The sequence below is a fragment of the Lutra lutra genome, chromosome 14, assembly GCF_902655055.1.
Source record: "Lutra lutra chromosome 14, mLutLut1.2, whole genome shotgun sequence".
NCBI classification, from domain to species: domain Eukaryota; kingdom Metazoa; phylum Chordata; class Mammalia; order Carnivora; family Mustelidae; genus Lutra; species Lutra lutra.
The window spans coordinates 78,212,509-78,227,944 of record NC_062291.1 but is presented as its reverse complement, the minus strand read 5'-3'; the positions used below and the strand labels follow the sequence as shown (position 1 = coordinate 78,227,944).

The following is a 15,436-nucleotide window of genomic DNA, read 5'->3' as shown; positions in this document are numbered from 1 at the left end:
TGCTTCAGAGCACAAATCCCCTTCGCTGCTCTGCATACCCCAGATGTTACCCTTACCACCCCCTCTCCTGTACCAAGAAAAGAGAAGACCATATTTTGCTACATTTCCATTTCCTCAAAGCCCAGTAATTTACAAACATACTCTTGGAGGTGGGAAATCTCATTTTTCAGATATATCTAAATGAATGAATGGTAAGTCTATACAATATACCAAAAGTGGTTTATGTGAGGGTTTGGATAGTTTTTATTGGGATATCAAAAAAATAAACATAATTCAGTACTTCTAATGATCAGAAAGCTGAAAACTTGACTACTGGATAGTTTATTTTGGTTACTAAGCAAGTGAATTAGCTTTGTTTTCTCTTAATACTGTCATTTACTCAGTCATTTAACTAATACGAAGATCATAAAAATGTTTTTATCTTATTTTTAAAAAATATTTTTTCTTTAAGACTTTATTTATTTGACAGAGAGAAATACAGTGAGAGAGGGAACACAAGCAGGGGGAATGGGAGAGGGAGAAAGAGGCTTCCCGCTGAGCAGGGAGCCCAAGGACCCTGGGATCATGACCTGAGCCAAAGGCAGAAGCTTAGGGACTGAGCCACCCAGGCGTCCCTGGTTTTTTCTTAAAAATGTCAAGCTCTTGTCATAGGCAGCTATGGCTTAGCTTGGAGAGAATTTCTAACAACGGTATCATAGTCAATGGCAAAGACTGTGGCACTCTTTATACAATAACAACTGCTTAACTGCCAAAATGTCTCCCCCAAAAAATGAGCTATGGAGTTTATTTCCAATTTCTATTCTATTTTACATCTGCTTTTGACCTTTGTGCATCTAGCCAATGATGACTGGTCAAGAAGTCTATGGTTGATTTCTGAATTGCCCGTAATATAGACTTATTAGCCACAGACGTGGGATTGGACAGTCAATGGCAACAGTTTCAGATTCTCTTTGCTTCATGGCTGAGAGCTACCCTGCTGCGGTGTCTGAGCAGCACAGAGCTCGGAGGTACGCTTGGACACTCACATTCAGCACAATGGACAGCGACAAGGCTGCAGCTGAAGGTAAAATGCTCACTTTTGTGCACTGGCTTTTCTTAGGGTTAAAAGTTTATCTTTCCTTATTTTTCCCAAGCTTAATTTGACCAAGAGAAAAATCAGTTGGGTGCAACAGAGATTTTTAAAATCTACTGATCTAATTAAGTCCAGCCCCATCCCCTAGAGCAGGAACTGTGAATACTCTACCTAAGAAGGCTTCCTTAATTTCAGTCTTGTCTGTTCGCCGGATAATTTTCACCACACAAATAACAGCCAGGGGTGTGAGGAAAGAAATTGCCTGGAAAAAAAATAACAAATAATCCCCTATGAGCACAGCAGTTTGTTATCAGAGGGCTGACTGATAATTAGTTCAAGTTAGTTTCATTCAGACTCACTAGTTGAATGATCTTACTGAACTCCTGACCTCAAACAAAGAAAGGGGATTTATATCTATACTTAGAGACTCTGAAGACTTTAAAAAAAAAAAATTGGAGATCTGATTGTGGGTTATAATTGATTTGTAATTGCTGGAAGCCATGTTTAAAGTGGTGGCTTTTTAAACAGAAATGCACAGCCTATAATCATGATGACTCAGCTTTGCCAGCAACCCCCTCACATCCTCCCCAGCAGAATGGTGCAAGAACCCTTGGCCTCGCATCCCTAGCTCTCTGGCAACATGGGAGTACGGTGGATTTGCTTACAGTCAATTCATCCATTTCATCCATTTCATCCATTTCTTTGGTGTTCTTTTGTTGAATTTCATTTCCTCCTCAAAGCAGAGTTTAATCCTTTTGCTTGCCACCTCTCTTCCTTTCCTCCCTCACCTTCCCTCCCCTGGCCCAAAGCACACAAAAGTGCAATAAGTTTAATGAATCAAGCTGGTTGAATTCAGATGCAAGCAGCACTCATTACAGAACCCTCTGTGAGGCAGGAACTGTGTTTGGGTAGCATCAGGTACTGGCATCTCTTAAATCCTCATGATGACTCTGTGAGTGTCTTTGCCAGGTTTGGGGACTCAATGATGTGCCCAAGGACATAAAGCTGGGGAGTAGCAAGGCTAGGCTTTGGAGATCAGGTTTTCTGCCTGCCATATCTAGCCTTTATTCAGCATTCTACAGTTAGTAAGTCGTTTTTGACATTCCAACAACCAAGAAAAAGGTATTTCAGTTACATCTTTATGACTATAACATCTCAGGATAACAGTATCAGAAGGGACTCAATATCTTGCAAATCCACAACTGGCCTAATAGCGGCAGGAAGGGTGGTGTATGGTAACCAATGCTCACACTTTTGGAAATCTCCACCTGTACTCAAATGCAATGCCACTTTGTGGAAAGGGGCTTTCTAATTGGACTAAGGCACCGCTGGGATACACTTTTCTTTTATAAAAACAGAAATCACCCAAATGAACACAGTCTTTCAAAATGACTGGAGATGTGATACACACTTGCTACAGCCAGATTGCCAGAGCTCAGCACATCCTGGGGTCTCCTCTTCAGGAACTGTCTTTGGAGGCAGTTCATGAGACATGAGAAAAGCCCTCTCCTTACTGGCCAGTCTCTTTCCCACCACAATGGTAGTCACCAGCTTGCTGAACCTCCTGATCAGCTGTGGCCCTAAATGAATCGGCTGTTTAAACACCAGATGGGCAAGTCCTATCACCATGGAGGGTATTTGGAAGAATGCAAGTCAAAGGGCAGCTTTAGAAGAGGAGATTCAGAACTGAAGCAGAGAATTTCCCCCAAAGGCAACTGGAAAAGATAAGACTCACTTGAGAATTAATAGTTCTGGCAAACACGGGCAAGCTCCCCTGAGTGCCTCGGTGGCTCTCACCCTTGAAGAACAGTCAGGCTTGTTACAATGCTGAGTCCCTCAAGTATACTCACAGGACATGTCTGGCAATCGACATTTCGTAACAAGCATCTCAAATGATGCTGTTGCTGGTGACTGAGAAACACTGCGTCAGAGTTTTGAATTACACATTCAGTGGTGGAAGAGTGATGACTGAAGCCCTTGCTTGCTGACGTCCAAAGTTATGGTTAAGGTCAAAAAAGCCCCCACCTCCTTGTTTCCTCTCGCCTCAGGCATGCAAAGCAGGCCGCACACTCCCAAACAGGGGACAGCAGCTCATTGAGCAGTGAACAGCTTGGCAATGACCTCACTGACAGTCAAAGATGAGAACAACATGCAACTGAAGGAAACATTCCAAGGCAATCCCAGATGACGTACTCTAAGGCTAGAGTGAATAAAACCCCAGAAAAGATATAAATTGGCAAGACTTTCCCTACCTCGGAGGCTGCCTACAGGAGATCGTGAGCAGGAATATACCAGCCAAGAGGGGACAGAGACACCACAGGGGAGACCGACAGCTCCAGGCCCATGAAGAGGGGCTGGAGAAGGCACTACGGCTACCCAGTGGCTCCAGGCTGCAGCTTAGTGTTCGAGAGGGTCTCCCCGAGCATTGCTCCCTGCCCCAGCTCTCCTGCTTCCACCAGATCCTCACTCTGATGGCCCAACCAGACTGCACTTCATTTCACCCATTCTAGGAATTCCTAGGTAGATTCATGTTGGTTTCTCTTCTAGAAGCACTGACAAACAGCTTCCTGGGCCAGTGCTAGGCACCCAGAAGGGCCAGGGCTCCCCAGCTCATGAGCTCCCCGAGAGGGAATCCCTCAGACGAAGCTCCCACTCAGAAGGCTGCAGAAATCTCTGTGCATGACGGCGCGCCCATCTTTCTCTCCTGCCATCATCCTAACGATGTTTGGGCTCCAGTCCCAATTCTTCTTCCCAAATACATAGCTGTCGTATCCTCAGACAGCATGGTCTTCAAATCAGCACAGACAGAGACATATTTACATTGACCAGGTGCTCCCCTTTTTACTAATATTTTCCAACTAGAAGACAGGAGTTAAGAGATTAGCCCCAGAAGCCAACACATTAGGAAAACAACTTCCTTCTGGGCAAAAGCACCTCTGAACTGAATAAAAGAGAAATGAATCCTCCTTTCACCTGACAAACCAGATTGAATTACACCCGGTGTACCGCCCCCGCCCCCCAACAAATCCCACACAAGCATTTAGAGGCCGCTTTTCTGTCACCCGAGCCCATGAGCAGAAGATGGACACTGAGACAGGGAGGTGGGGAATGATTACTCCTACTTCCAAACAGATGTGGAGATGGAGGGCAAAAGGGGGCAGGAAAATTTCCCTGGTACAGTTCTCCCTCAGGTTAGTCTTTCCATGGCTTCAAAATTCTTTTGAAAATCCTGGGAATGAGCCCAGTGGAAAGACCGTGAATGGTTAGTGCTTATTAAATGGGACCTGAGAGAGAACAGAACAACCAGCCCATCATTGCTGCGGGATGCAGGGGACAAAGGGAACTCTCTTCAGGCTTGAGTTTCCCTCACTAGTTATGAGAATGGGGCTGCTCAGTATACGTACATAAGTCAGATAACCTGGCTAACGTGCTCTGAAAACTTACGAAAGGCCATGGTCTGTTCTAGGCACCTGAGGCAAATATACACACTAATACATCCTTACCTGATGGATAGGAAGCTAAGGCACAGAGAGGTTAAACAACCTGCTGAAAGCCACACAGCTAATAAGTGGTAAAGTGAAGATTTGTACCTAGACTGTTTAAATGAAGCTCTGTGCTTTTATTTTTTTAATGTTAAAAATAAGTCAGAGTTTTTTTTTTTTTTAAAGATTTTATTTATATATTTGACACAGAAAAAGTGAGAAAGGGAACACAAGCTGGGGGCATAGGAGAGGGAGAAGCAGGCTTCCCACTGAGCATGGAGCCCGACGAGGGGCTTGATCCCAGGACCCTGGGATCACTACCTGAGCCAAAGTCAGACACTTAATGACTGAGCCACCAAGGCACCCCTAAGCTCTGTGCTTTGAACCATGGTGTTATAGAAGTTCTCACCTTAGAAGTAAGAAGCATTAATAAAACATGGTAAATGCCATTTCTCTAGAAATGGAGGAGGAAGTAAGTGGCTCATGTCCAGGAACATAGTAGATAAGCCACAGAAATGTCAGTGGCAGGTGTCACAGATTAAGTACCTACTACATGTGAGGAGCCCCTACTCTGTTGGGGGAAACATTATTCTTGCACAGCCCACACAATTTAGACCTCTGAGCGATAAGTGAATTCCCGAAGGCATGCACGTGGTGGGCCTAGGAAACCCCCAACCTGGGCTGCCATGCTGCCTGGGCTGGAGTCTTGAATCACAGGGATCGCCTAAGCCCAAATGCCTCATCTTGGCATGAGATAAGAAAACTGAGGCTGAGGTCATTCTTGCATTAAGAAACATTTTGTAGTCTACGGACTGAGCACGCCCTGAATGTGCCCAATCTCGTCTGATCTCGAAAGCTAAGCAGGGTCAGGCCTGGTTAGTACTTGGAGACCGCCTGGGAATACTGGGTGCTGTAGGCTTTTTCAAAAAAAAAAAAAAATTGTAAGCTACTGATTAATTGTACTGCACACAGCCCACATGTCAAAATAACATATAAATCATGAGGCAGGATCTGGTACGCAGCTGGTTTTGCATGATGCTATGCACCGGGCTGAGAAGCCAGAGCTCTGCAGAGGGAAAAGTAGGGAACAGACCCAGATTAAGGAAAGCCAGGTTCAAGCTCCAGCCCTGACACTTACCAGCTTTCTGACCATGAGCAAGTCACTCTACCTCTTCCCCTCCGAGTCTTCGTTTCCTCATCCATAAGATGGGGGCATAATGATGTCCATAACAAATACTGTCGCTAAGATTTGAATTCACCAGCAGTTACTGAATGCTGCTTATGCCCCAGACACTAAGCAGAGTGCTGTAAGTCTATCACCTCATTTGATGCTCTCAGCACCATAGGAGGGAGAGGCAAATGTTATTAAAGCCCCTTTCTATAGACAAGGAAACTGAGGCACTGAGAGGGGAGGTCATTCTCCCAAGCCACAAAGCTACAAAGTTGATCTCAGGCCGTCCACTCTGGAAGCTGCCCACCCAGAGAGTCCCGCAGAATTAGCCTCCGGTGAATGCTGGCTGTTGGCTACAATGTCATTATTTCCCAGGGAAAACTGAACAAATGACCCAAACCAGTAAAGAAGAACCAGGATCCTGAGACCAGACATTTGGGAACAAAGCGTTTTAAGTTCCAGCCCACTATTCCCTTAGGTCTGAGCAGTCAGGGAGGAGGTCAGGGACAGAGAAGAGCCTCATCTGCCTGGGCTCCCTGCCATTCCCTACATGACCGACATCTCCACCAAGGACCTGCCTGTGCATCAGCCAATGAAACCAACCCAGGAAGTGCTGTCAGTCCCCACCCAGGGTGCTGATGCGAGGCACAGTGCGGCTAAGATGCTTCTGGAAAATGACAAAGCTGGACTAGCACATCTGAAGTGGGAGGGGCATAAGTATATCAAGAACTTTTAACAACCAAAGGGGTCAAAGCCAGAGTGCCCTGATGTTAGGATGTTTGCTGGAGAAGAGCTTGTCACTGGGGTTCATTCATATCAAACAATGGGTGCAAAGTGCCTTAATTTCTGGCTTTTGACAGAAAGGTGTGCTGAAAAGTGCTTATAGAGACAACTAAGGACGAGCAGTGCAGACAGCTGAAAGGGCCTGCTGTGGGCAATGACAGCCCATTGCAGAGAAAAGAGCTGTCTAAGATTTAACCAAAAAGTCTAAAAATTAAACTGTCTATCACGAGCCAGCTTTGTCTCTTTTCCTTCCTTCCTCCCTGCAAAATTGACATTCCGTCTTCCTCAGAAGCATCCTCTACTAAAATAGGAAACCCTGTTATCATATCAACACCATGTCAGTAACATCCTACAGAAGTAAATCTTCTGGACCCATTGTGGCCAGGACAAAGGACAGGTCTTGGGTAGACTTGATTTTTTAAGCTAAGGAGAGCAACTGGGAACACTGATCATTCCTTCAACTCATTACCTGAGTTCACCTGTTCCCGAGCTTGGCTGTGACCATCCAAAATCACGTCTGTGTCCCCCATGAGACAAGGAACCATCTAATGTTCAGCAGTGCTCCTCCAGCACCCAGCACCATGCTTGGCTCAGGCAGGTGCTTTGTAACTGTTGGTCGAATTAAGTAATAATTAACTGACCTGAAGCTGTCCAGAGTCTGCTTCTATCCCTGCCTTCCTCTGTCCCCTTTACACACAGATACACTAAACACACTCCTGTTCACTGCACCCACATGGCCCCTGCTCTCCCATGTCTGTGCCTTTACACACCAGCTCTTTTATGTGCAGTCTGCTACTCACCACCTCTCCACATCCCCCGAGTCCTCATGGAGACATCACAGCTGAATGGGTCTGTGAGGGTCTGCCCTCAGGCAGCTGGCATTCAGATCTGGGTGATTGTATAACCTTGGACAAGTTGCTAAATCTCACTGCAGTTTCATTTTCTCCATTGAAATTATGTGATTACAAAAGTGCTGACCTCAACAGATGGTGAGAAGATTATCTGAGATGCCACTGCAAAGTGGCAAGCACAATTTCTGTATTCAAGAGATGTTAGATGTTGTTATTACTGCCATGATGATAATGATGATGGTAGTGGTGGTGATGATGGTAGTGGTGATGATGGTGGTGGTAGTGATAAAGATGGTAATGGTAATAATGATGGTAATGGTGATGGTGGTGGTGATGATGTGGTGATGGTGATGACAATGATGATGAGGTGATGATGATGGTGGTGATGATGGGGTGATGGTGATGATGTTGATGGTGATGATGATGGTGGTGATGATGGGGTGATGGTGAATATGATGGTGATGAGGTAATGGTGGTGGTGATGGTGATGACAGTGATAGTGATGATAGGGGTGATGGTAGTGGTGATGATGGTGGTAGATGACGGTGATGATAATGATGACAGTAGTGATGGTGGTGATGATGGTGGTGATGATATGGGTAAGGGTAATGATGAGGCTCCATATAAGTTTGCCTGAGCCTCTAGCCCTTTCTAAATTCTGTTTTTCTTTAGAGTGTAATCTCCCCCAGGATACCCTCTAAGGATATCCCTAAAGAAACCCCCCATTCTGAGTTCTCATTTGACTTCCCATCACCTGAAGCTCCTATGGCTTTCCGTACCCACAGCAGGTTCCTGGAAGTGTTCCCTGAATGTACAAAGACATAACTACTAAGACAGCAACAAAAAGTATACTAAAAAGCAAAATCCAGCACAAAGTCTTCCTACACCAAAAAGAAGATTTCCAAGCATGATATGATAAACGCCACACACTCAGGAAGGAACCATGACATCTTTTGAATAAGGGAGCAGCCTACTATAAAGACAGCTAATGGTCTGTGAACACCCAGGAAATGTTAATTCAAGACTCAGTATATGCGAAAAGAAATCTCAGCCTGTCTCTCTGCTCAGCAGGAACCCAGAGTCATCAAGAGAAACAAACTCTCAGAATCAAACAACCCAACTACATTCAATTTCCAGGCTGTCAGACATCGTCATCTTCACTCAAAGTGCCAAAGACGGAACAAATGAAGGGGCTTCTGGGTAATATGATCACCATTCACTCTGCTTAACTCAATCCCCAACCATTGTGATCTGAACAAGCAGCTCCTCTAAAATGCACACATGTACACACACACACACACACACACACACACACCCCTCCAGAGGCCTAATTTCCCAATCAAAAGACATCTGGATTATTACGAGCTGTCTTCCAATAACACTTTGGTTAAAAAGTTAAAAATGTTACCTTTAAATTAAAACATTCCAACCAAAAGTAAGAGACCCCAGGACTTTTTTTATTATTAAGTAGCAAAACTTGAGCTTTCTAACAAAACCAACATAGTTATTTAAAAAATTATAAAAACATGTTTTATTACAGTCTTCCATAAATATCTGAAGGCTTTAAAGGATCAAAGCAAACAAATGATATTTTATATTAAACTTTTACTAAAATCCAGGAGAAAAAAAAATCTAATTAATGCAGTAACAAAGTATTTTTCCTCTTTGTGTTACATGTATTATAAATGTATCTACTGCTTTCCTTGGGTTATAATGGAATCGCATTAAATCTTGTGACCCAATGAATGAAATGCATCAACTACTATTAACAAAACCAAAGGTTGAACTTATCTCATAGGGGACTCGAGGGTAGGAATCAGGATTTGAGGCTGAATACACTTGTATTCTCTGAGAACCACAGCACTGAATAACTCCTTTACTGCCTTGGGTCCTCCACTGCCAACATGCAAATGCGCCCCCTCCTACTTGTGTCTGCAGCCAGAATTTTTGTGGCATTGGTATCTAGACTTCAAAACAATCCATTGTTCATAAATCTAGGACACAGGCATAAATTTCTCACCATATCCCACATGAACACTCATCTCCAAATTGTGTTTTATAGCACATAAAATGTGAAATCTGGGAGGAATGTGGATAAGTGGTAAGTAGGAGCTTCCCCCTTTCAAAACCATGGAGTAAACTAGTTAGACATACGCAAATTCCTTTATGTCTAGGATTTATAGGAGATTTGAGTTGGAGCAGAAATGGAAAAAGTCTAATTTTCATATTCAAGTGTTAGGTAATGCCTGAACTCTTCAATTTCCCTGAAATTTATAAAATCCCAGTTTAGTTTCCAGTGGAAAAGCAATTATTAAAGAGTAATTAAAGGGCACCTGGGTGGCTCAGTGGGTTAAAATCTCTGCTTTCGGCTCAGGTCATGATCTCAGGGTCCTGGGATCGAGCCCCACATCAGGCTCTCTGCTCAGCAGGGAGCCTGCATCCCCCTCTCTCTCTCTGCCTCCCTCTCTGCCTACTTGTGATCTCTGTCAAATAAATAAATAAAATCTAAAAAAAAATTTTTTTTAATACAAAAATTTTTAAAAAGAGTAATTAAAATACTACTTCAAAGCTGATGTAATGTTCTGGACACTTCAGGATGTTTGCAGACACAAAGATCCTTCTAATCATCACTAATTAATAAGATTTCCTTACATAACATTGGAGGGATTTCTTTCAAAATGTCAAAAGATTCCTTGTGTGCCCTAAGAAATCTCTGGCCCCATCACTTACGTTCCCAGAGGCACGAGACACAATGGCAAGGATAAACTTCATGCCAGAAGGCTGGCCAACCAAAAGTCACATTACCGTTCTGTAACAGAGGAGCTTAAATATTTCCTCTGCTACAGAAAGGCCTGATGGCAATTCCCCAGGAGGCAATCAGCATCCGCAAGGAGTCCTGGACACTGGGCTCCTACCCTGCAAGGCAGCCTCATGGCTGAGACCGGGCTCAGAGGTGGCTGCTTGGATCTGAATCCTGGCTCTGGCACTCACAAGCTGTGTGGATCTGGACACGTTCCCTCCTTTCTCTGGGACGCAATTCTGCACCTGCAAATGCGGACAAGACTAACCACTTTCTCACCGAATGCTGGGTGGGATTCAATGAGATAATCTTCTTTCTCAAGCTCTCAGCAAAGGGTCTGGCACATCGGAAATGAAATATAAAAGGTCTTGATTGCCATGGGGGGGTCAAGGTGAAGAGGTAAAAGTAAGGCCACTATATCCACCAGCTCTCTGGATGCCAGCCCATTTACTCTAGAGGCAGAAAGACACAAAACACTATCCTGGGACTGAGTCATACAAGGCAGTCTCATCCATGGTTGCCTGACCAGCTAGAACCAGAAGAGCCATTCACAGGACCCTCTATGGTGCCTAAGTCTGGTAAAATTGAGTTTTATCCTAGAAGGAGATGGAGCAGGGAAATCGGTCTTGTTTTACTGTAAATACTTGGGAAACAACTTGGCCCAGTTCAGGTAAGCGGGTCCCTTCTCTTTCCAAAGTGGCAGGTTGATTACCCGTTCTCACATGACCAAGCAGCGTCCATCATGATCTGGAACTGAGTTTCATGTGATGGGCTGCTCCCCTCCTCTTTCTTCTGGACAGCTCACGGTCTTCAGGAGGGGACAGAAGAGCAGAAACGGAAACCCATTTGGTTCATACTTGGGAGACTGGTCAAATCAGCCATGAAATCACGGTACTTACAAACATGAGGCGGGTAGGTATGTTGTCGGACTGCACCAAAGGATTTTTGTAGAGCCAGATCTCTTCTGGCTGGATGACTCTCTGGAATGGGTCCAAAAACTCTGTGAAACTGAAACAAAACAAAGACAGACGCATGAGGGCTTGAGCGCTCATCTGTCGCCGGTAGTTCCCGAGAAGGCTACGGCCACAGGCCCTCAGTGGAGAATCCAGCCTCTGGGGGAGGAGAAGGGAATAACAGGCTGCCCTGGGAGGGGAACATGAATTGAGAGAATTACTGAGACTCTGTAGAACCTTCTGTCAGCACCTGCCACCAAAGCCCAATTCTGGGCATAAAAGAACAGTGGCAAAGCTGACATACAAAGACCATAGAAGTCAGGTCTGCAAAGTGAACTAGGAGCCGAAGGGCAGAATGGGGGTGGGGGGTCTCAGAGTGGGGCAAGGCCAGGCCAGCAGCGCAGCTCTGGGAAGGAAATGGGCTCAACATGGAGCAAAGGTGAAGGAGGGCCAGGAACCACGGAAGAACGAACCAAGGGCTCCTTCCCTCTCTTACCCCGAGGGCACCCTGACACTGCTCCACCAGTAGGGGGCAGAGTGAGCAAGAAAAGCCTCCAAGAGAAGACTAGGTTGGGCAGGAGGAACGCAGAGAAGAAGGGAGGCAGGAAAAGGGAAATGGGGAGGACTCTAGGGCTGCTGCCAAGAAACCAGACAGCATTAAGCACCCACATCCTCCTCTCATCACCCTCCCAACCCCTCCCACACCCCGGAAGCCCACAACACCCAGGTGGAGGGAAAGCAAACACCACCAAGAGTAAAATAGGGTGGAAAGGGGGCCGGGGGGACAGAGCCGGCAGGAGTATGGTTTGCTTTGTCAGACTGATCCACCAGCCCAGTTCCCCAGCTGGCGAACTCAGTTCAGAATGGGGGTCCAACAGAGCCAGGCAGAGGCTGAATGTCTTTTCGGACCTAGTCTCGGAGGTCTTGTGGTATCATCTGGTGACATGGAAGTCATTCAGTCAGCCCAGATTCAAGAGGGGAATGGAGGCCCCTTTTTGGCAGGGATATAGCAAGGTCCAACCAGAGAGAGGCTGCTTAAGATGACAGACTTGGGTTTAAAATAATGATATGCCAACCCCTGGCTGTCATCATTGTAATGGGCCCACAGCTCCCCTCTCAGAGACCCCAGGACCTTGAACTCCACACCTTCCCCACGCAGCTGGCCACATCACTGAGCACATCCCTCTTCAGCCGGCTTGTCCCCCAGATGTTATTGCCCTCTTGGCTACTTTTTAAAGCCTCATGCACCCAGCCTTTTGCACACTTCCACACCCCACCCCGAGGAGCTGCAGCCAGAATGCATCTATCAAGCAAATTATATCCTCTGGGAGCAGCAGAGCCAAGGAAGATAGATGTCCCTTCTCCAGCCACGCTCCAGCCACCAGTGTCTGCCTGCGAGAATCCAGACAGTGAGGCAGCTACGCAGAGGACTTGGGTCTCAAAAAGCAAACGAGGGCAGAGATGGGTCCGCGGTGAGATGTTAAGTTCTGAAGACGGTATAGGGTGGTTACCATGAAAGGACATCGCAGGCCTGGAAACCCCCTTCCACACGCTCTCTGGAGGTGGTCTGGAAGCCAGGCAATGGAAACCCAGCTTCCAGGGCAGAAGTCTTGTGCTTATGGAACAGCCAGTCCCTGGAGGGGCCAGAGAGCTGGCATCTCCAGCCAGCTGCCCCGTGGTGCCAATGCCACTGACCTGTGGTCCACCTTTGATTCACAAGGGGCCAGGGCATCCGCCTCACAGGCAAGAAACTTATGAAAAATGCAGAATCTTGGGACTTAGCCCAGATCTACTGAATCGGAATCTTCATTTTTAATAAAACCCCCAGGGCATGCACAGGAGCCCTGAAGTCAGATATACACAGCTCTCAAGCAGGAAATGGGGTGCTTCCCAGCTTTGGCCTTTTAAGAACCAAGTTAGTCAATTTTTGCCTTATCCCCACTCCTCCCAGACCATGACTTTCCATGAGACTTTGTAAACTAAAAACCTAGAAGAAACTTCATGTCAGGGCTTAATTATGAAATCAGCGTTCCCTCCATAAACAGCTGGTAAACATCAAAATAAATACAATGAAAACCAAAGACTGCTATTAAATTCTACTTTGGCACTGTTGCCTGGGAGTCTCGCCTGCCCTCTCTTTGAAGGACCTCCAGAGCTTCCCCGCGAGGCAGTGAGGATGGAGGGACAGGTGAGAGGGACCAACGGCAGGTGCCCTCCCTGTGACTGTGGAGGTGGGGACTCATACTGTCTGTCCTCTAAACTCACCTCACAAGCCCATAAAATTCTCTCCAGCACCGCTGCGGTCATGGAAGCAGTTCAAAACATTTTGATGGGAAAAGAAAAGAGTTACTACTAAAGTAAACATATAATTTTCTTTTGTGAAAATTCTAACTGCCCAAAGTCAGGTAACTTGCTGTTGGATGTGGATCCAAGTCATGCTTCTTTCATTTCTTGGCTGTTTGAATTTGACAATTATCTTAATCAAACTACATATCAATTCTTGGCAGAGGAGAACAGTGTTACTGTCTTCTCCCCAGTTTTCTGATAATGCGATCTGAAGAAATTGGGAAATGTACATTGGGAAGATTCAAAGATGTTATTCCAACTTTATGCTGGGCAATTCTCTCTTTAATTCATGTGTACATCCTCCTTAGGCTGGGTTTCTATCTCCTCTCTCTCTCTCTCTCTCTCTCTCTCTCTCTGTCTTTCTTTTTCTCTTTGTAGCCAGTCCTGTTTTCACAGCCCAGCATGACTTCAAGCAGCCTATGATATCTGCTTATATAGGAAGGAGTGCAGTAGGGGACAGACACCAGACCATCAACTTTGCCTACTGGTTACTCGCTCAGCAAACCCTTACTGAGTGCCTGTGAAATGCCTGGTATTGCTCTATGAACCCTGGTGAACAAAACATATGTGGTCCCCACTCTTGCAAAGATTACAGTCAAGGGACTCTAAGTGGTCACTGATTGGGGAATGAGATGTTGAAGTCTTCAGTTACAGGTATCAGAGTGCTGTCTACACAGATCGCCAGCCCACCCTGCTCTGAGGAGATGCCAGCTTAGGAGTGTCCAGTAGTTGGACCCAAGAGATGGCCTCTAGCCTAGAGCCACTTATAAGGACCTTGACCTCCAGAAATGTTATAGGATATATATCTATCACTGTTCACATGCTGAATGTGCCAACAGATTTAGCCCAGAGTTAGAAAATCAGAAGAATGGCCCATCTTGACATCACACTAGCAAGGAATTAATGATGCCTCTGTCCCCCATGCCTCTTCTAAATCAATGTCAAGTTTTCAAAGGCCCAGAATCTCCCCATCATCTTCTAAAAGACTCCACAGACTTGCCAATGATCTTTAAGTCATGGACCTGGATAACATACTGTTTTCAAGAAAAGGTTAACACTGGGGTGCCTGGGTGGCTCAGTGGGTGAAGCCTCTGCCTTCGGCTCAGGTCATGATCTCAGGGTCCTGGGATCGAGTCCCAAATCGGGCTCTCTGCTCAGCGGGCAGCCTGTTTGACCCTCTCTCTCTCTCTGCCTGCCTCCTGCCTACTTGTGATCTCTCTCTCTGTCAAATAAATAAATAAAATCTTTTAAAAAAAGAAGAAGAAGAAGAAGAAGAAGAAGAAGAGAAGGTTAACACTTCAGTCACATACTAGGCACAGATTTCTACCTCCTTTACTCCCAACCAAAAACAACAGAAGATTATACTGAAAATGAGCTTAACCAGAGCCTTAAACTTGGTGTAAATCCCTGCTTTGGCATTTGCCTGCTGGGTGGCTTGAGAAAAGTCACTTAGCCTCTCTGAGACCTCATATCCCTCCCCGCCAACCCCTCCCAGGATGACCATACCTTCCAGGGCAGTAATAATACTGCTATCAGGGACGCCTGGGTGGCTCAGTTGGTTAAGCAGCTGCCTTCGGCTCAGGTCATGATCCCAGCGTCCTGGGATCGAGTCCCACATCGGGCTCCTTGCTTGGCGGGGAGCCTGCTTCTCCCTCTGCCTCTGCTTGCCATTCTGTCTGCCTGTGCTCGCTCGCTCTCCTCTCTCTCTGACAAATAAATAAAATCTTTAAAAAAAAAAAAAAAAAAAAAAAATAATACTGCTATCATTAGTGGTAAGAAAAACTGGCATCTGGCATGGTGTATGGGGCACTGAAGGCCTCAACCAAATGCTCTTCCTGAAACATGGGCGTGAACAGTGCTGAGGACACACTGTGGGTCTGAGAAGGACACTCCTCCCCATGATCCCCTACCAGGGGGGCATTCCCGTGCCCAGGGAAGAGAATCAGACAGGATGTCAACAACTACCACTCACCACAGG

The 15,436-nt window shown here is 45.9% G+C and overlaps 1 protein-coding gene across 3 annotated transcripts in view; it reads right to left on the bottom strand.

Annotated features, from left to right (window-relative positions):
- The window catches only part of PLPP4 (phospholipid phosphatase 4), an 89,820-nt gene that overhangs the window by 62,457 nt on the left and 11,927 nt on the right, over positions 1-15,436 (bottom strand). For 2 of the 3 annotated variants that reach the window (XM_047703187.1, XM_047703186.1), the window contains exons 2-3: positions 11,059-11,167; positions 1,244-1,334 (exon numbers count right to left, since the gene is read on the bottom strand). In XM_047703187.1, coding sequence (XP_047559143.1) covers positions 1,244-1,334; positions 11,059-11,167 — 200 coding nt within the window. Of the gene's footprint in view, positions 1-1,243; positions 1,335-11,058; positions 11,194-15,436 lie in introns of those variants that run through there. The other variant, XM_047703188.1, reaches the window with a different exon arrangement.